Raw genomic sequence first — 20,387 nt, forward strand, 5'->3', positions numbered from 1 at the left:
TTCATAAATATAACCCTATAATCATGATAATTATAATTGATTAAGCATTTTTTCAAACATTTGAATGATGGATATATAACATTACTGACAGATGTATTCTATTATGGTCACTGCTTTTTTCATATAAATTAAGATCCAGGTGGAGGTTAGAGGTGTAAAGAAAGTACAAATGTCTGATCAGAAATAACATAGTAATAACATACCCATGACCCCAAGAATTTTACTGAAATTGCTACACTGTAACTGAATTTATATAACGTACACATGATACATGTAGGTTAGAAAAATGTACATGTGCACTCATACATTTATTTTGACTAAAAGAACCATAGATAAAGAGCAAAAGATAAAAAAAAAAATATGGCTTTTACTATGTTTCTCATGTTTACAAACCTGTTGTTGCAATGCAGAAGAATTTTCATCCTTATCATTTAAACTTGATTCTAAATCTGCAAGTTGCTTTTTATATTTTTCTGTTTCATCTTCACTTAAAGATAATTGTTCAACTAAACTGTCAATTCTTTTTTTCATTTCATTTTGTTGTACTGCAAATTCCTTTTTCAATCGCTCTTGTTCTTCTCGTAAAGCAGCTGATAATTGTTCTTGATTCATGTCTTTAGAATTTTTAATAGCAGCTAATTCCTTTTCATAAAATGCCTGAGCTTTGCTCAATTTTTGTTCATAGTCTTCTGATGATTTGTTTTTGTCTGCGTTTAACTGTTCAATTTTTGAATTTAATTCCTCAACTTCACTTTTGTATTTGTTTTCGACCTTTGCCACCTCATTTAACCAATCACTGTTTTGACCCCGATGAAACTGTCTTACATCCTCCATTTCTTTTTCATGTGCTTTTTTCAAGTCTTGTAAACTTTTCTCTTTTTCTGAATCAACCTCTTTTTTCCATGCATCAAATTTAGCTAATTGGTCTTCAAAGTCTTTCTTTGCCAATAAAACATCATGCGACACTGATAGCATTTTTTCTGAATTTTCTTTCTTTAATTTCATCTCTCTGTCGTCAGCTTGACGTTTAAATGATTCAAATTGTTGCATAGAATCTTTTTTGTGTTTTTCATGTTCGAAAAGTGCGTTCTCTAGATGAGTGATTTTCCTTCTGTAGTCAATGTCCTCATCCAGTTTCCGTTTGAAAACCATAATTTTATCTTTTGTTTCAGACAAAATTTTTTGCATTTCTTCTTCGTGTTGGTCCTTAAGACTCTGAATTGCACCGTCATGTTCATCATTCTTGGTGTTAAGGGCATAAATGACCTAGAAAAAAGTTATTGAATGTTACAATACATGTAATTGAAGATTTAAAATCATAATAAAAACATAAGTGCCTGCCATTCTTATTTCATTGTAGGACAGACAGACAGACTTGTCCACCTTGTCAGACCCTTGGCCTTCCCCTTTAAGTGAGACCCAAATATGTTTTTTAATAAAGTTGAATCAGTTCATTATTATTGAAAGCCAAGTTCTCAAATAGTTAATACATGAATGGAAAATACCTGTCATATCCCATACATAATACAGAGACTTTGAAGGAAATTGATAGCAAACACAACAAAAACCATTGTTTGATATAAATGTGCATGTTTTGCCATTTCTCAATCATACCTAAAACACTTTTTTATACTAAATTACTGGGAAAACCAGGAACTAATATTATTATACTATAATACAGCCTCATGACCAACATCAGCAATGAATAGTTCTAAAAATAAAACAATAACTTCCAGTGTTCTCCCCAGGATTTTTGGATAGCGCTGTGGTAAGCGCGTGATTTTCGACAATTCTCAGTAACTTTGTCGCGGCGCGCGGTTGGTTTGTAATTGATTTGTTATGTGTTTTTCTTATATAATGCTATTGATGTTTTCTCTTGTAATGATGTCCTCATCATGCTCATGGAAGTTACCCCTTTGTTTGCTAATGTTATTGTCTGGATATAGACATGATAGAAGAAAAGTCTTTTTGTCTCCATTGTAAATACATATAATCCTCATATCATCTGTCTATAAAACCCAAGGAGAAGTCTTTTCCATGGTGGGTCTATACCAGACTGCCTAGATGTGAAGATTTCTTATCACTAACAGGTGATGTTGCAGAACATGTAGGACCAACAATAAAGTCATTGTCAGCTTCTGTGAGAAAGTTTTCTATGACAAGATTGGTATTTTTTACATTTACTTTTATTAACATTTCTAGCAAAGTACAACTTTTCAATAAAAATGAGTATAGTATTTCAAAGGAAGAAATGAAATTGACCTTTTAATAATATTCAAATCTTATCAAAGACTTGCTTAAAAAAAGGCTAACCTATTCCAATTATGAATATGAAAGAAATCCTTTAAAAATATTTTAAAGAGATTTTTTTATTTCAAAGGTGAATTACCAATCAAATACATTATGTATGCCAATTGAAACAACTACCACCTTTAAAGGTTTTGTTTGATAATTTTATAAACATTTGAATACATGCCACCAGATAAGTTTGTCAAGATTTGACAATACTTCTTTTAGGTCTTTCCCTCCCAAATTATCTCCCTTACTGGCTGACATAACTTCCTGTTTACACCTGTGTCTTTTTTTTTTAGCATTAAATACTATTCCTTATCCAAGCCATCCTCTGTTTACATTAAATTTAAAGCAATATTTAATTAAGATATATTGATGATTGGTTGACAAATATCGATATTATATATATATTTACACAAAATTTTCGTTTTGTTTTATTCCCTTATCCATTTGAAAAAGAGCCATGTATGGTCAAGTAATCGTAAAATACGGGCTTATAATGAATCCCTTGATAACAGGGATGCTTCTTTCAAGCAATACAGGTTCGACAGTTCGGTTGTAAACGCAAAAAAAGTAATGATATAATCGTAGATGGTTCAAAAAATGGTCGAGACAACGTTGTCAGAGAAGGGGGTAAAACTTCCCTTATATAATATAGAAATGAACTTTTCAGCACCCGAGACATGTATTATATGTCTCTGTTAGCACTGTCCGTTCCTTTCATACGTTTCGGGATCTTTATAAAGCTAAAAAATGTAGCAGTGTTCTGTTAACCTTACGACGTTTAACTTGGCTTCACCCAAGCTGGACATCGAGAAAGTGAATTTCTCAAGTCTAGTATCAGCTTGGGGTTTGTTTTTCTAATCATATCCTCTTAATTGTTTTCATAGGGTAAAATTCATTACTGTAGAATTGCTGATTAAACAGGTATTAGTTCGATTGGGTGATAATTAATACTTCAAAGACTAGCTCATTGAAGCCAGTTTGATCGTTGTTAAAATCAGTGTTTGTTCAAAGTTCGTTAAACAAGTTTGTGAATGTCGTTGGGAAATGCGGTCAATTTATTTGTTCTCATTTCATTCATATATGCCTCTATATATTCATTAAATAGATCACTGGGGTACAACTGATATCCGTAACTGCAGTTACGTATATCCCAAGATGGCAGACGATGTTTCAGGTAAATATTTCTTTTGTCGATTTTGCAATAAATATGCATCATTCTTCGGTATTTCGTGTCTTTTTTAACGTATTACTAAATTTGAAACGGGAATATTGACGTGTTTTGTCATAGTTAAGCCGCCTAAGAGAGAAATCAGCAATCCAAAAAAACGCGATGATAAGGGTAACTGATAAAAATTTATTGACGTTGATATGCGTAACTGGAAATATTGATATCCGTAACTGATTATTTTCTAAACAATTATCATTCTCGTTTGAAATTAAATAATAGTCTGTCGTTATCGCGATCGGTATCAGAAATGTTTCCAAAGTCTTTACAAACATTGTGAGAAAATATATTGACCATGTGACCAATTCTGTATTTTTATATAGCCAACAGCATGCCTAGTGAGTTTGAAGATGGATCTTTGGTTGTGGTAAGTATACAAATATTGCCGATTTATTTATATTCAAAATAGGTGCGGAAGTGTAAAATGTTTGATCATAAAATGAGGTGTTATAAATAACATGATACGGAAAGGGACATGTGTAAAATACGTACTGTTTCGTTATAATTGCCGAGAATTAAAGACTCTACATTTCCTATTCGCAACAGTTAGAAACAGTCAGAACTCAGAAATTATTGGTTTGAAAAATTATTTTTCATGTTATGTTAAAAAGGGAATAAAATAAATCCATATATCATAAAAATGTAAAAGGAAGCTTTTTGAAAAGATAGAAATTGGCACATCATTGTCATATATAGATATTGGACAAAAGTGAGTTCCCTCTCCACAAATGTCCTATCATTTCACATGGAAATGATATTTTTCAAAAACAAATATTGCCAATTTGTTGCATGACTGATTTTGTTGAAAATACTTCAAGCTCTAGAAATGTGTAACGGTTAGTAATACTGTTCCAAGTTTGAACGCATTTTGACTTATGTTTTTTTTTACATATTTGAAGTATTTTATATAGTGAATTGCAATAATTTCTCCATGTTTTTAAATATTTGAAGGATGTGTCACTTATCTCTGTTCATGGTAAATATTTAAATATCGAAGCCACGATGAAACGAAAGGATATGGTTTAATATTAATGGAAATCCCGAATTCATTGAAAATAACGCATTTGGAAAGAATTTTATTCATCATTTGTTCAAAATAAGAAATAAATATATCTTCATGGCTTTTGATAAACAAACCATTCACTTAGAATTTGAAAAAAGTTTTCTCTTAAGGATCGATCATTTTACTTGAAAGATGTTATATTATTTTACCGAAAATATTAACCCCAGTGTTGATGAGATTGGTACAAGGTTATTTTCGTGCAACGTATTTTGACATTTTTATTTCATGTGAAGCCGTGAAAAGGTTCGTTATTCACCGTGTTTCGTGAAATCCGTAAAAAGAGCAGTTCAAGCATTTTTAAATTTTCGTTCATCGTGAAATTGCAATTTTATTTCGCGTTCTTCCGTGCACATATCCACTTGACGACCCCTCGTTAATGTAATTAAAGTTAAATGATCGATCTTCTTTAAGTTTATTGAACATTGCATGCTGTTAATTGATTTTGTGTTATTTAAATGAGTTATTTTAGGAAACAGTTCTAGATACATATATTTTATTATACAACCGTCGAAGATATTCTTGTATGAATTTATGTATTTAAAATTGTGTCAACATTTTTGTTAATGTCCAGTGGCAAGTTAAATCCATATTCAGAACGCTGAGTGTGTTTTTGCAATAGTCGAAGAGGGGGCTTTGGTTGATTGTATAGGGATTCATTGGAGCAAGACTGGGGCGGACCCCCTCTTATGGCAGTCAGTGCCCTCCCCCTTTATGAAAATTGCTGAATCCGCAACTGTAAGGGCAATTATTCGGCCATCCTTAGCACACACATTATCATTCTCCTTTAACAAAAAACTTTATCGTTTTTTGTGGTCAGTGTTAAACTGATAAACTGAGATTTTTTTCAAAAACTATTGAATTCAAACAGGGGAAGAATTAAAGGCCAGGGAGTCGTCCCCCCCCCTTCTCCCCTAAAAAGGTGGTTGATTATATTTGGATTCAATGGATCGTGACTGGAGTGGGCCCACTCTTATGCCACTCAGTACCCCACCCCGTCCCTTTTATTTCTGGATCCGCAACTGAATAATTATTATTATAACGGCAATTATCCGACCATCCGTATCACACACATTATCAAATCGACTCTCTTTATGCAAATTAAAAGGTAAGCTCTGCCCGGTCAGTTGATAAAATTTTGTATAAAAATTATTTATATAATTATACAAACATTTTTAATTATGTTGATTTAACTTTTTATTTCGTGGAGATTTTGTACTCAATTCATTTTTCTTAATTTTTGCTTTTTATATTCGATTGATGTTTTTTTTTATTTTAACATTTACTATACATATTTTTTTGTTTTTGATTGGCAAACTTCGTTGGTAACTAAAGAAGCATTTACTTTTTATGGATAAGTTGTTTGTAGAACACGATTAATAGTTAAAGGGGCATAAATGTTAACCCTTGTCCGACCGTCCGTACGTCCCGATCTTGGTTAGGCTATGTGTTTAGGTCCGTTTTTTTTAGGATACTAAACATGATATATCATTGGTACCTGGTCAGCAGAGAGACATTGGATTCACTTTAGATATGGTCAGTTTAACCTTTTTGAAAATAATAAATGACTGGTTAAGTTTTGCGTTTAGGACAATATCTTAGAAACTGGATAAAGTAAAGCAGTGGTATCTGGCCTGTGGATTGTTCTTTGGTAGTATAACATGGTTCACTATTACTAAGGTCACTGTAACCTACATTCAGACACACACTACTTTGGTTAAATTTTACATTAATTCAATTTTCCTGGATACTGTTTCTAGTCAGTGGCTGGGTCTTTGATATGACTACAGGTTTCATTATCAATAAGGGCGCTCTGACTTTTATTTATGTATCAATTACTCTGGTATGATGTTTGTATGGAAATCAATATGAAACCCATTGGGGAATTTTATGTTCCATAGACAAACTTTCTAGTTTGGAATATATTTTAGAATTAAATATAACTAGTTTATAATCGCTCCTATATTTTAGAACAAAGTACTGCAGCTGTCGATGGGTCCATCCTGGTTTTGACAACACCACAGGCAAAAAGCACACCTAACTTGATAGATTCTTCAGGTATTGTAACTTTGGTGGTTATATGCACCTTTGTAAAGTTTGTAAATGAATGATTACCCCTCTTAGTTTATCTAATTTGCTTTGAATTCTTCTAGCCTTCACAAGTATAACTTTGCTGTATCCTAGAATGACACTATGCTCCCTTGATCAAGTATCACCACATGAACTACATGATTTGTGAAATGTATCATAGTTATCAATTTCTAAACAGAAAACATATAATCTTTCCTTTTATTTTACAGCTAAATATGTGTGTGACATCTGTGGTAAACATTACCGGTCCAAACAGGGGATGTTGGACCATATGAAGAGAGAGCATGGGACACCAAATTTCACCTGCACCCAGTGCCAAAAAAAAATTATATCCCGCACTTTGTTCCGGTCCCACCTCCTTAACCATTCAAAGGTATTATTCAAGGAAAACAATATTTTATAGCACAATTTATCCCAAAGATAAGATACCTTGTAGGTCCTTAAATAAATACCGGTCTCTAAAATGAAAATGCATTAACAAAACAGAAAAGTTCGGCAAATATTTATTGACCAACTTAGTAAAACAATTGTAACAACATTCATTTTGATGACATTACATGAAGGAAACAAATACCTACGAAATAACCCAAAAGACGTATACTCTATGGGAAACGACTGAAAGAGTCAAATAACAAAAATACCGAGCTCCAAGGAAAATTCTAAATAGAAGGCCCTTTATCAAATGGCAAGCAACTCTCATATTTCTGACTTGGTACCGGCATTTTCTTATGTAGAAAATGGTCGATTAAACCTGGTTCAAAAGGTAGCTTAACCAATCACTTGTACGGCAGTCGAATAGTCGGAATAGACACTTCCAGGAACACACACACATAGTTTAGCAATTTTGTACAAATGTTTAAGAATGAACACTTATCATGAATATTCGTATATTGTGATTTCAGATCGACTTTAAAACGGCCATTTAACTAAGAAAATTTAACTTCTCAAACACAATTAAATTCTTTCTTATTACCGCATATGTATGTTGGCCACATTTCTCCTTTTTTTCAGAATGATTTTCTTTTTTATTTCAGGACAAACAGTACAAATGTGGAGATTGTTCAAAGCAGTATGTGCATAACAAGGATTTGGTCAACCACATAAATGCAAAGCACAGCGACACCATTTATAAATGTGACACCTGTCAGCTAAAATTTTCATATAAAAAAACTCTGTTTCAGCACTGCCAGGCAGCACACGGTAACAAAACCTATGTGTGTATCATGTGTGATGCCAATTTTCGATATAGGTCGAACTATAGAAGACATCAAAAAAATGTACATCAAATGTAAATTGATAAAAATAATACACTGATAACAAAATTACTTGGCTTTTTTTATTTTTTAATCACAGGGTGCATTATTTTTTGTTGAGATGTTAGATGTCTGTTAAATCATCATCTTTCAAACCAAATCTTTTGTGCGCTAAAATACGTTCCTCGTTAGTCCTGTGATATAACCTTGCACCCTCTGCACCTCTACCGGGAGCACCAAATTCTGAAATAATACCCTTTTTCCTATTTAGACAACTACTCTCCCTCTCCATTTTGTCAAAGAAATGAGATCTGAAACCAAAGAAAGTCTTTAGTAGTTACATTTACTTCTAGTCTTCCAATCTTAGAAAGATTCTCTAAAACTTCTGGAAGCAGCTGAAAAAAATCGCTGTTCGTCGTCTGTGACTCTGTTTCGTTCGTTACTTCTTCTCTTTGCTTTGATATTGATTCTTTTTGTTTTGATGGTCTTTTATAGCTTATCTTTTTCTGATGAATATCGATGTACGGTTTACATCCATCGTCTATCTTTCTTTTAATTTCTGAAATCTTAATGCCATAGTGGAGAGATCTGTATGCCTGACGTCCAGTGGAATCATCCAGCACTTTCAATCTGACACTAAAATTGCTAGGTCCAGCATGGTTTCTTATTGTATGTTCTAGAATATCCTGAGCAACTGAAGATGTTCTGTTACAGACGTAACACATAAATTCATCTGAAAAAAACCATAAAAATTGCTTTTATGTCGTCCATTTATCTATATTTCAAAAGGGATTTTGCCTTCCTATTTTTTAGCAGATATTGTTATATATGTAATATATGTAGATGTAGCCGTTATGTGCAACTATATTTTGTTTTGTTTGTAAAATTTAACGCTTGCCGCCAGTCTTCAGTCTGTTGCTCTGCCATAGCTTGATCAAATAAGGTTTGGTTGGCAACAAATATTACACAAATCGCTTATAATGAAGCGATGAACACGGATGTGTCGAGACCAATTAAAGGCCTGTCAACAAGTTAGTAAAATATATCAGATTTCACGGTTATTTTTTCGAATGCATTTGGATTGTAAGTCCTTGAATTGGTATTTTCTAACATTGTGATATTATTGTGAGTATACATTTTTTCCGTTTCCGATATTTGTTTATTTTTTGACGATTTTATGACAGTTTTATTTCCAAAAATTGATTTTCCGAACCATTTAATCGAGGATAATGAACAACGTAGAAACAACAAGCTTATAGATACAGTTACGGATATCCTTTTCTAAACGTTTATCACAGTTACGGTTATCCATTTTTTCAGTTACCCTTATCATCGCGTTTTTTTGGATTGCTGATTTCTGTCTCAAACGACAGAACTATGAAAAAAAACGGCAGTAGCTCCATTTCAAATTTAGTAATACGTTTAAAAAGACATAAAATACCAAAAAATGATGCATATTTATTACAAAATCGACAAAAGAAATATTTACCTGAAACATCGTCTGCCATCTTGGGATATACGTAACTGCAGTTACGGATATCAGTTTTACCCCAGTGATAGATGTCAATGTTGAAATCTTTGTTTATTTTGATCTCTCAACGACGCCATTTTGTAAAATTTATTAGACTGGTCCCGCGGAGTTACTTTAATACAACGGAAATAATTCTTTCAAAAATCGTTAACCAGTCAATCACGTGACCCGAAAAGAAAAATAAGCGGGAAATTTTAAAAAATACGAAAAAAAATATAGCGACTCGGTTGAACGGGATAGCGACGCGGTCAGTGCAATAGGACAGCGGGAAATTGAAATAGCGCTGAAAATCGCGGCGCTAAAACGGCCTGGGGAGAACACTGACTTCAAGTACTGAATTTCAAAATTTTCAAATTAATAAGACAAACAGGCTGTTCATCTTTCATGTCTATCTGTGATGGAATGAATTCTTCACATACATGTATCTCTTTAATTTAGACAATAAAAATTTAATACTTTTACAGAGAAACCTTGTTTGAAAAACTAATAAAACAGAAATAAACTTTGGTAGGGGGGCCAATATTCAATCCTTATCTCAGAAAATAAAATGTTTCGCTGAGTGCAGCCTGATACGACTGCAGAGGTTGAACTATTAACAGTTGGGGCAAATTTGGACAATATTCAAACTTGATACTGTCTGAATTTGGATTGTGATCAAATTTTTGACATAATATAGGTTCCTGATACAAAACAAATTTCAAGATCTTACAAATTTATTGCGCAATACTGTGCAATTAAAGATTTCTTCTAGAAACTTTTCAAAAATTTGAAATTTGAAAAATTTTGAAAAAAAAATTGAACCCCTTAAAAAGATTAAAACCCAACAAACTTTATGAATCCCCCCTTGGAGCAATTACCCCCACACTTGATCCCGGCCTTTTTATTTTGTAGTATGGAACCTTGTAGTACAATTTCAGAGAGATCCATACACTTAAACACAAGTTATTGTCTGGAAACTAGAAAAAAAATCCCAGCCTTCCTTTAGTGATACGAGTGGTACAAGTTTGCATACATGTAGGTTTGAGTTTGTTTTTAGTGGTACGAGTTGACATTGGTACGAGTCTGTATTGGTACGAGATAACTATAAATTGTATACCAGTACAGAAAAATTAAAATATTCATTCTATAATTTATGCACACAGCTCATAGTTAAACATCTATCCTCATGTTATGTGTTTTCGTACCAACAACAATTTTCACTGCTTACGGTTTTCTCTGTTTTTATTTACGTGTGTGCTCAAATTTTAAAAGCATGTTCTGTCATTTTTTTAAGGTATTTAGATTTTTGTCAAGGCTGGCTAAGATTTTTTACTGTTTCCGATTATTTTGCGATTTTAGTATGTCAAAAAACAGAATCATATTTTTTCGTATGAAGTAAAAACTGGATCAGGAAATAAATAGAAAACCCGGAAATGAGTATTTTTCTAAAGTCATTTCTAAAGTCATGGTTCTGGTAATTGCTTGAATCACAAAAAAAACAGTATTTATTCTTTTTAGTACTAAAGCTCACTAAGTCATGGTTCTGGTAATTGCTTGAATCACAAAAAAAACCCAGTATTTATTCTTTTCAGTACTAAAGCTCACTAAGTCTTGAGAATAGTTTTTAGTTGATGTTTCATGTGCTGAAATTGTAACATAATGATTTTTTTTCAGATTGGCACTGGGGTTCTACAAAATACATTATTGGGGAATTTAAGATGCAATTTACCAGATTTATGATTATATGTGAAAAGCTAATCTAATTAATCTTTATGTTTTATTATACATGTTATATATATATATATATATATATAAAGAATTCTCAATATAACCTTGAATAAATGGAGTTTGAAGAACCATTTAAGTGGGTCTCATTTGGGTCTAAGCAAGATGCGGGATTGACGATTTTTTGTAAGTGTTGACACTTGAAAGTTAAATTATTGTGCCGTGAAAACGGGAAATGAAGTCTAGCGGGACACGGGAAATTAAAAAAAATGAAAATTGCTTACTTACATAGTGTAAGCAGGATACAGGAACATGACAAAACAGTAAGCCGGATCTGGGATCAGAACCCCCCCCCCCCCAATGAGATCCCCATTTAATATAAGAACCCTGTTAATTTTATCTCGCTGGTTTGTAATTAAAATGGCCAAAAAAACACATGACAGTCACATGTCTTGAAGATCCAGTGTCTGACAGGCAAAGAACATATCTGTAATTTTATATAAACTTTATAATAAAGTTAATACACCTTATCACAATTTGTCCGCCATTACTGAAAATCACACAGGTTCCCGTAAAATTTTGACGTCTTAAAACAAAATATCTGACGCCGCAATGGGCCATGGGTGATTGTTGTATGCGTCAAAAACTCAAGCGGCCGGGTCAGCTGGGATTTATAGTGATAGGGTGTATTATGAGGCGGCTTATAGAAGTTATCAACTTAATGATCACCGCAATAATCCAGGTCGGTAAAATATTCCAAAAATAATGTCAACCCACAGGCTAAAATTTGTCGTACGTGTGTGGATAGTAAACCCCACATTGACAGAAACAAGTGCCTGTGTCAAATGTGTAAAAAAATCCACCCTTTTTAACGAAGTTGTGTTTTAAAGGAAAAGTACAAATGTGAGGAACCTTTGTGAGCTGAGCAATTTTCTTTGACATCTTGAGATGCATGTCATTTGTAACCTCCACATCCTTCTGTGGATTTGCAGGTAGAGTTCCATATTTTCCATTTTGGTAATAGTTGAACGACATTTTGGCACTGGCCGCCATGATGAAAATTCGGTTGATGAAATAGTTCTTAGTAACATTACCTGTAAAATCTTTTGATTTTTTTTATATTTTATAAATATTCACAAAAAACAAGTATGAACAACGAATGTGACTAGAACCATCATTTTTAGTGGTTATTAACATTTTAATTCTTCTGTTATTGTCATTGTCCACATATTCATACGCTAAAAATAAGTTCTAAAGTTTACGTGTTGCTAAGCAATACAATAGTATTACATATAAAATACACACACACTTTATGTTATCATAGACACAATTTTATTGTTTAGTTCATATTAATTGGCTTAAAAACTGCTTGATCTTTTCTGTATCTATTTTATAAATCAAGCATAACGCGTCAAAATCAACAGACAGGTGCCCTTATCGGAACTCTTTTGGTGTTTTCCATAAAAATTCGGGGACATTCGATAATAATTGGCTTTATCGTAGGAAATAAAAATGTGTTCTCATTCTGTTTTACGCTTGAATAGTATCTTGACACTTCCTCCCATTCAAACGTTTTCCTCATCAACTAATTGCATCAACAAAGTTGCATGTGCTCCCATTCCCATCAGATTGTCCAGAACTTTGCAATATATCTTAGGATATAGTAATATTTTGAAATTTGTTTTGTGAATAGTTGTACAGTAATAGATGAGGTAATGACTGGTTATAGCCGTTTACACTGTTATATGTCAATAACTTTAACAAGATAAACTGAAAAGGAAAGTAGTAATCTTTCGGTTTCCTAAAAATTATATATGGCGGGAAAGAATGGCCATTTTTGTAAAGCATGGACCATTTCAAGGCATTTGACTTTCTTTGCAGGGAGGTGGTGGGAAAAAGGGAGGGGGGTATATCAAGCCAGATTTCCCCCATCACATGGCTCATGCAAACAGAGCAAGAACATTATTTCAGTCAATCCAAAGCAAGAATTTTTTTTCAACATTTGGAAATACACAGGAATTCTTCGAAGTTATAGGACATTATAGATCATTATAAGCTTTCTCCTTTGAATTGTTTTACATTGTCATTTTGGGGCCTTTTATAGCTGACTTAATAATGCGGTTTGGGCTTTTGTTTTTTATTTTCAATTTATTGCATGAAATCTACAAAAGCATGTTTTAACTGTATCAGTACTTAGGCAACAACCATTTTCTTATCTGGAGGGGGCTGGAATTTTTTTGAAAAAAATATTTTGATGGCCTAGCTGACCGAAAAAAAATTATATTTTGCACTGAAGCTGAAAAAAAATTTATGCTGTCACCTGCTTGAAAATTTTTGTTTTGCACTGCTGAATTTGAGAATGGTGAAACAAACAACAGACGAGACAGTGAAACAGCAGATTATAAACATCTGTCAAGTATACAGATTAAGCTAAGATTTTCTATTTATAGATCTTTATACCTTATCACTTTTTGTATGTTCCTATAATAGTGTTTGATCCAGAAATATTTATAAGAATTCCAAATCTCCCGCATATATATGTTACTACTGTAAGACCATACTTAAAACTGCAACTATTATAAACATGAAATGGTCATTTTATAACAGGAATAAATACGGTATCATAAGCAGTCTTTTAAGATAGCCCTGATTGTGTATGACACAGACTTGTATACTGGTAGTATTTTCCGTTTGTATCATTCTTTATACCACTTTTTTCAATGGAATGTCAATTATCATAGTTGGAAACAGTGGATTTTATAAGTTGGAGCTACCTACTATTTGCCATTACATATGGCAATGGTGGCCACTTCAATTGCAGTATTAAAATTTAAGGATACCTGTATGACGGACTCCGAGAATATCATAATGTAGAAAGTGGGCTAAAAAAACCAACTGAGACAACAGCCAATGCCAGGATTTAGACGAGCCATGCACTTTACATTTTACATCAATTAAAAAATTAAAATGAATTTTATGTTAATTTTATGGTTTTGTGAAAAAAAAATTTGCTTTCCTTCTCATAAGAAAAAAAATATTTTGTTGGAGGAAGGTTCTGAAAAAAAAATTATGAACACAACAAAAATCCCAGGCCCCCCCCAGATAAGAAAATGGTTGTTGCCTTAGTATTTGTAAATATTTAAAGTATTTCAGGAACAACAAGACAAGAAAAGATAAAGCCTTGTTTTTTTTCTAGATCTCAAAAACATCCAAATCTTTTGTTTAGGAATCAATTGATTAAGCTGCATGCTCCAGGTGTAACTAACCATAGCTGAATACATGTAATGTTCATTTCCATCATGTCCATTGACAATTTCTATTTATTGAATTTATAAATGCCCAGGTGATTAAGTGATTCAACTCATCTTTATTGTCATCTCATAATTGATGATCTATGTATGACACATGTATGAATTGGTGAACAAAGGAATTGTTTTCATGTGAGTTGAGCATTAAACTGGACTTGAAATTTATTAATAGCTGGATTTTTTAACTAATACATTGTATAAGCACATGCTATCATAGATATATGTTATCATATGCAGAAGGTTCACTTTTGTAGATTTCATACCATGAATTGAAAAGGAAAAATAAAGTCCCTGTAAACTGTTTTTTTTACACCCCAGAAGACTGGAGTGTTCTCTAAAAACAGGGAATACCCCACTTTTCCTGACTTAATTCCAACCTGGGGCCTGGTTTTCGAAAGTATCTTATGACTAAGACATGTCTTATGATGGTCTTAGGACATGTCATAGTCTTAAGACATGTTTTCGAAAGTGTCCTAAGTTACCATTTGTCATAACTTTTGTCGTAAACTTAAGACTCTCGCGACATGACTTATGATGGTCTAATGATTGTCAACTAAAATTTAAATGACTTTTCATGACTTCTTTGCATGATTTCATATTAATTGCAATAAAAATATTTGTTGTTTCTCAGTTAGCTAAATAGTAAAGATTTTATCACTACGTGAATTAGAATTTGAATCTCCTGTGTCAGATATACAATTTGGAATTCTTTTCTAACTTATGGTTTTGTACAAAAGATATACATATTATTCCGTTCCTAGTATATTTAATAGTAAGTTGTATTAACGTATGCGCACGGACATTTCGTTCAAGATTAATCATAATTATATTACTAACTTAATTTAAACAAATTATCGACTTATATTTCAATTCCTTTTTGTATAAGATTTCATGTTCATTAATATTATCATGAAAAAAATAAAATAATTCGTAGTAATAATTAATATGTTTATACTTTTCATTTTTATTCTTATATTTGATACTTTTTAACCATTATTTAAAATAATAGAAAATAATGTTCACTTATGACAGTCATAAGAGCATCATAGCTATGACTCTATGACAGTCATGAATAAGAGCATCATAGCTATGACTCTCTTAAGACAGCTTTGATTTACATCCTATGACATATCATATGATAGTCATAAGATGATCATAAAATATGTCCTAAGATATATCTTATGACATATCTTGTGATACTTTCGAAAACCTGGCTACAACTGTAGCTTCTTCATCTGTTGATTTTTTATAATAGTTTATTTTGACACTTCCATTTTTGTAGAAACTTAAACAGATACATATTTCTTACTTCAGATATTTTAAATATGGATAGCTAAAAGTAGGATTATCAAAAATAAATTGTAATATATTTGTTTTTGTATGTTCAAAGACAGTAATTATACTTAAGGTAACATTCTAATATAATTTTGTATTCAACTGGTCATTTTTTCCTATTTTTGATACTTGAATATATTTTAGGAGCACAAATTTGTAATATGCTAAATCAGGGGAGGTAACTCCGAAATTAATTAAAAACATGTTTACATCTGCTTGTCGCTGACAAGTTGAGATGGACGGCGCTTCTGTGAAGACATAGTTGTATTTTGATGACTAAAATTCTATTCTAAAGTAATAAAAGTCTTCATTTATCTCTTCCATTGTGACTTGGAGATTGAAAATGCCTATCCAAGCTTAAAAAAATCGCTGACACATTCATCAAATTTATGACAAAAAGGTACATTGTCTTAATTAAATTACCTAGTTATTATCACCTTTGAAGTCTTATCCACAATAATTTATTGTAATGACATGATTAACTTCATTACCTGGGGCAATAACTAGGTGTCATATATGTAATTTAACTTCTGATAACAGGGCTTTCCATTGAAGCCGGTAGCCGGCGGAAATCCGCCGCTTACGGTGGCTTCAAGTGCCGGCTACTTCACTGCCAAAAATGTAAATTCAAAAAAAGAAAAATATATCTTTTTTCAAATGTTTACAGGCAGCCGAGAGACGTATATTGTCGCAAAGTCGCGGTCACGATAAACAAGAAAGAAAAGTCAATGTTTACCTTGGGCTAAATATAGTTCACATGAATTCAGGTCACTGATTGGTTGTCTATTTAAAGTCAGAATGCATCGTTTCTTTTCAAAGATAACAAGAGAGACGTTCCGGTGGTCATTGAACGATAACAATAGAGACGTTCCGATGGTCATTAACTCGTTGGCTTTTTTTTGGCTTTTAAAACGTGAAGACAATCAGATAGGATGACAATCTTATGTTATGGAATAATATTAGTCAAATTAAAGAAAGTGTAGTAGATCATATTGTTCAGAATCTGCAAAACAGTATCTTTTGAAGTTCATTTTTCAAAGCCCACGTGGTGTTCAGAGAATCAAGGTCAAAAACGAAAGTAGAATATTGTCGACTCGACCTCAAATAAATAACATTTCCAAATGATTTATGTATCCGACTTATTTTTAAATACGCGTAACAGTCTTTAGAGAGAAAAGGGGGGTCATTTGTTTACAAATGCACGTAGTTATGCAAAATAAATCGATCAAGATTTCTAACAAACCGGATGATTATTTAAATAAAACTCCTTTAAAAGTAAATGAATTTTAAGCATAAGGTAATGAAAATAAAAAACTGACATAAAAAAAGAAATGAAATTTCTTCGAGTTTTTTTTTCTTTTTTTCTTTAATTTCATACATAAAAAATGGTCATTTGAAAGATTAAATTAGGTGCCAGGAGATTGCAAGAATGCAGGATTTTGCTCTATTATAGCTTCTGCATATAAAAGCTTACAGCTTGGTGGGCGTCCGGCTTCGCCGAACGCATGTTATAGCCGCCTATAATTTTAATTCAGCCTTCTACTTCCATTTCCATGGAAAGCCCTGTGATAAGATATCGATGAAATAAAAAGCAATTTTACCAAAATGGCACAAGGGTTTTTCGGAAAAGGCGTCAAGGCAGAAGGGCGCTGCTGAGGGCACACAGGGCGCGGCGCCCTTCTATTTTGGGCTAACGAGACCACTGGTTTATATGACCTTGAACTCAATTTCTTGGATCATGTTGAGTTTTTTTGATAGTTGTAGTAAAGCTTTATATTTAGGACTATCAACAAAAAATGTGAGACATTTGATTTTAGCCTGTGCACTGTTGTTTTCTCTCCTTTATAATAACTATTAACATCACTAGGTTGATCATGTTGATACCACTGCTAATGGATTACCTTAGCTGTATTTGGCACAACCTTTTGGTGAAAGAAACAATTAAGTTGCTAAAAATAAATTGTTTTTGCAAAAAGAGGTGGCGAAAAAATTAATTGAGCCAGGGGAAACCCTGGTTGGATCAATATCTGAAACACAACCCCATGCATATTATGTCCTTCCTTTACCAAAGACAGGCAAAATATATCAAAAGGACATTTTTACATAGAAGTTTAAAATAAACTACTGGTAACCAGAATTTTGAAATATTTTGATAATTTCAGGTCTATTTCATCAATGTGGTTTATTTGTAAAATTTACAAATTTAGCATTAAACAAGCTATTATTTGAACTTGGAATTATTTTTAATTATGGTATTTGCATTATTTCTTCTGCTTGAATTTTTTAATAAACTCCATTTTGATTCTGAACTTATGTTCTGTGTTGCACACAACACAGTCTATTACAAAGTCGATATTACATTTTCAATAGAATGTACTGTGCCGTGCACAACACTATCTATACAAAATACATTGTATGGAAAGTGTTATGAACCGCTCAAAACAAAAATGAACATGGAATTTATTAAAAATTTCAAGCACAAGAAATTTTGCAAATTCCATAATTAATAATAATTCCAAGTTCAAATAATAGCCTGTTATTAGTACAATATTAAAAAAACAAACACTCAAATTGCACTGAAGGCTAGCAGCTCTAAATTTATGCCTTCACAAATATATACATGATACAAAGTTAACATTATTAAAAGAGATCAGACATCAAGTGAAAACATGTGTGTTAGGTCCTTAATTATAAACTCAATGTTATTTTTTTTTTTAGCTTTGAACATGGATTCATGGGATCCAAGAAGAGATGACTTTGATGACAAAAAGTTCAACTCATATGACAGAGGACCAGGAAGAAACATCAGAAAAAATCAGGATAAGAAGTATGTGACAGTAATTACAGAGTTGGAGTCTGGTTTTTATATGACTGCAAAAAAACTTTGTGGTCTATATTGGTATCACGTCGTCATTGTTGTCTGAAGACAGTTGGTTTTCGGACAATAACTTAAGTATAAGTGAATAGAAATCTATTAAATTTAAACACAAGGTTTATAACCACAAAAGGAAGGTTGATTTTGCGGATTATGGTCCTATTAGTTAAAGAATATTGGGCCAAAAAGAGGCCATAAAAGGCATTTTTCTAGTTTCCAGACTTGTGTCAGAAAGCTATTCTGAGTCAAATATTGAATCACAATCCAAATTCAGAGCTGTATCGAGCTTGAGTGTTGTGTCCATACTTGCCCCAACCAAGGGTCCGGAAACGGTCATATATGCCAGTCATGACCGATTTGGAAACTCAAAAGTCCTAAATGAATCATTGGGATTTAGGTCAAATTTTATTTTTCAACAGAAATAATTTCGGTTATTTCTTTAAGATCGCCATTTTGAACACATTTTTGTTTTTGTTATCGATTTTATGTAATTACTTGGCTATTAATCACAAGCTCCGAACAAATTTTATAAAGAAATTAAAATTCCATACCATCTCTTCATAATTTAATTACTTTTCAGCTAAGACAATTGTCAATTATGATTTAAAAATAAATTAAAACTTGATTTAATTTACGTAGAAAAAAAGTATTTTTTTCACTACTAATACACATGCTTTGTTTAGTATGTAATACGCATGCCTGAAATTCTCTTCCGCAGATTAGACACTAAATCGTAAATTTAAAATGATTTCATACTAAATATAGCAAGTGCAACTATTTTGATTAAAATATTCTCACACTTTTAAAGGTAAAATATTAAAAAGCTGATGATTTCCTGTGAATTTGATAAACAAAACTAATCCCGGAAATGAGTCCGGAATTGTTCGTTTTAGTATTGTCGCATTACATCCGGTTTGAATTTCGACTTCAGAATCGAAAAAAACGTAAGCAATGACTGAGAAAATAATCATTTTGAGTCATTAAAATCATATTTATTTTTAAACTGTTGCCTTCCCTTAAATGCTCTTGATCGATGTTAGGAAAATGGAAGGATAAATCGTGAAGTAAATGCTATAGATGCAACAGTGAAACAAGTTCAATGATGCTACGAGTATGAGCATACTCGTGCAGTAATGAGATTTTTACAATCTTTTTTTGAAAAGGGCACCAACATTTAAGTTATATGAAAATGACCGAAATTAGGTGAAAAAATTTCCGGATCCTTGGCCCCAACTGTTCAGGGTTTGACCTCTGCGTTTGAATCAAGGTGCACCCTGTGGAGTATTTTATTCAATTATCATAAGCATAAGGTCAATTATATTTTATGTATAAAAAAATTGTAAGGTGTATATGTCTGTCTGACAGCATTTATTGGACCTGAGTTTTCGTGATGCTTTTAGTTAAACTTTTATCTTTAAGACTTTCAATATAAAATAAATAGTCAGTAAAGCAGGCAAGGCATTTCAGTGAGTGCACTCTTGTTAAACCTTAATCTGTCAATTAATTTTGCAGAGAAGGAGTCCAATTGTATATTACAGGCATACCTAAAGAACTGTCAGATGTAAGTATTTTGGATTACAATCGGTTGTAAAAAAAAAAGTACTGATTTTGTTTGATGTTTGCTACTTTTAGTCTGAAAAATGCAAAGATATATTATCCTAGAACACAGTTATTTCGTAGTGCATTTGTTTTGGACAAATAACGCAA

The 20,387-nt window shown here is 32.4% G+C and overlaps 3 protein-coding genes across 7 annotated transcripts in view; 2 read left to right on the top strand and 1 right to left on the bottom strand.

The window, feature by feature from the left end:
* The window catches only part of LOC143072432 (protein FAM184A-like), a 37,441-nt gene extending 25,203 nt beyond the window's left edge, over positions 1-12,238 (bottom strand). Inside the window, exons 1-2 of the mRNA XM_076247353.1 lie at positions 12,075-12,238; positions 394-1,266 (exon numbers count right to left, since the gene is read on the bottom strand). Coding sequence (XP_076103468.1) covers positions 394-1,266; positions 12,075-12,215 — 1,014 coding nt within the window. The 5' untranslated portion in view covers positions 12,216-12,238. The remainder of the gene's footprint in view (positions 1-393; positions 1,267-12,074) is intronic.
* LOC143072430 (tudor domain-containing 6-like) overlaps positions 1-20,387 on the top strand; it is a 77,677-nt gene that overhangs the window by 848 nt on the left and 56,442 nt on the right. For 2 of the 5 annotated variants that reach the window (XM_076247348.1, XM_076247352.1), the window contains exons 1-3: positions 12,729-12,874; positions 18,524-18,632; positions 20,193-20,241. In XM_076247348.1, the coding sequence (XP_076103463.1) occupies positions 18,532-18,632; positions 20,193-20,241 (150 nt within the window). In that variant the 5' untranslated portion in view covers positions 12,729-12,874; positions 18,524-18,531. Of the gene's footprint in view, positions 1-11,842; positions 11,905-12,727; positions 12,875-18,523; positions 18,633-20,192; positions 20,242-20,387 lie in introns of those variants that run through there. The other 3 variants (XM_076247350.1, XM_076247351.1, XM_076247349.1) reach the window with 3 other exon arrangements.
* LOC143072433 (uncharacterized) lies at positions 3,409-7,999 on the top strand. Its single transcript, XM_076247354.1, has 6 exons — positions 3,409-3,472; positions 3,847-3,890; positions 4,475-4,499; positions 6,555-6,641; positions 6,884-7,047; positions 7,709-7,999. The coding sequence occupies exons 1-6, from the start codon at positions 3,454-3,456 to the stop codon at positions 7,964-7,966; spliced, it is 597 nt and encodes a 198-aa protein (XP_076103469.1). The 5' UTR covers positions 3,409-3,453; the 3' UTR covers positions 7,967-7,999.

This window comes from Mytilus galloprovincialis, chromosome 4 (assembly GCF_965363235.1).
Source record: "Mytilus galloprovincialis chromosome 4, xbMytGall1.hap1.1, whole genome shotgun sequence".
NCBI lineage: Eukaryota > Metazoa > Mollusca > Bivalvia > Mytilida > Mytilidae > Mytilus > Mytilus galloprovincialis.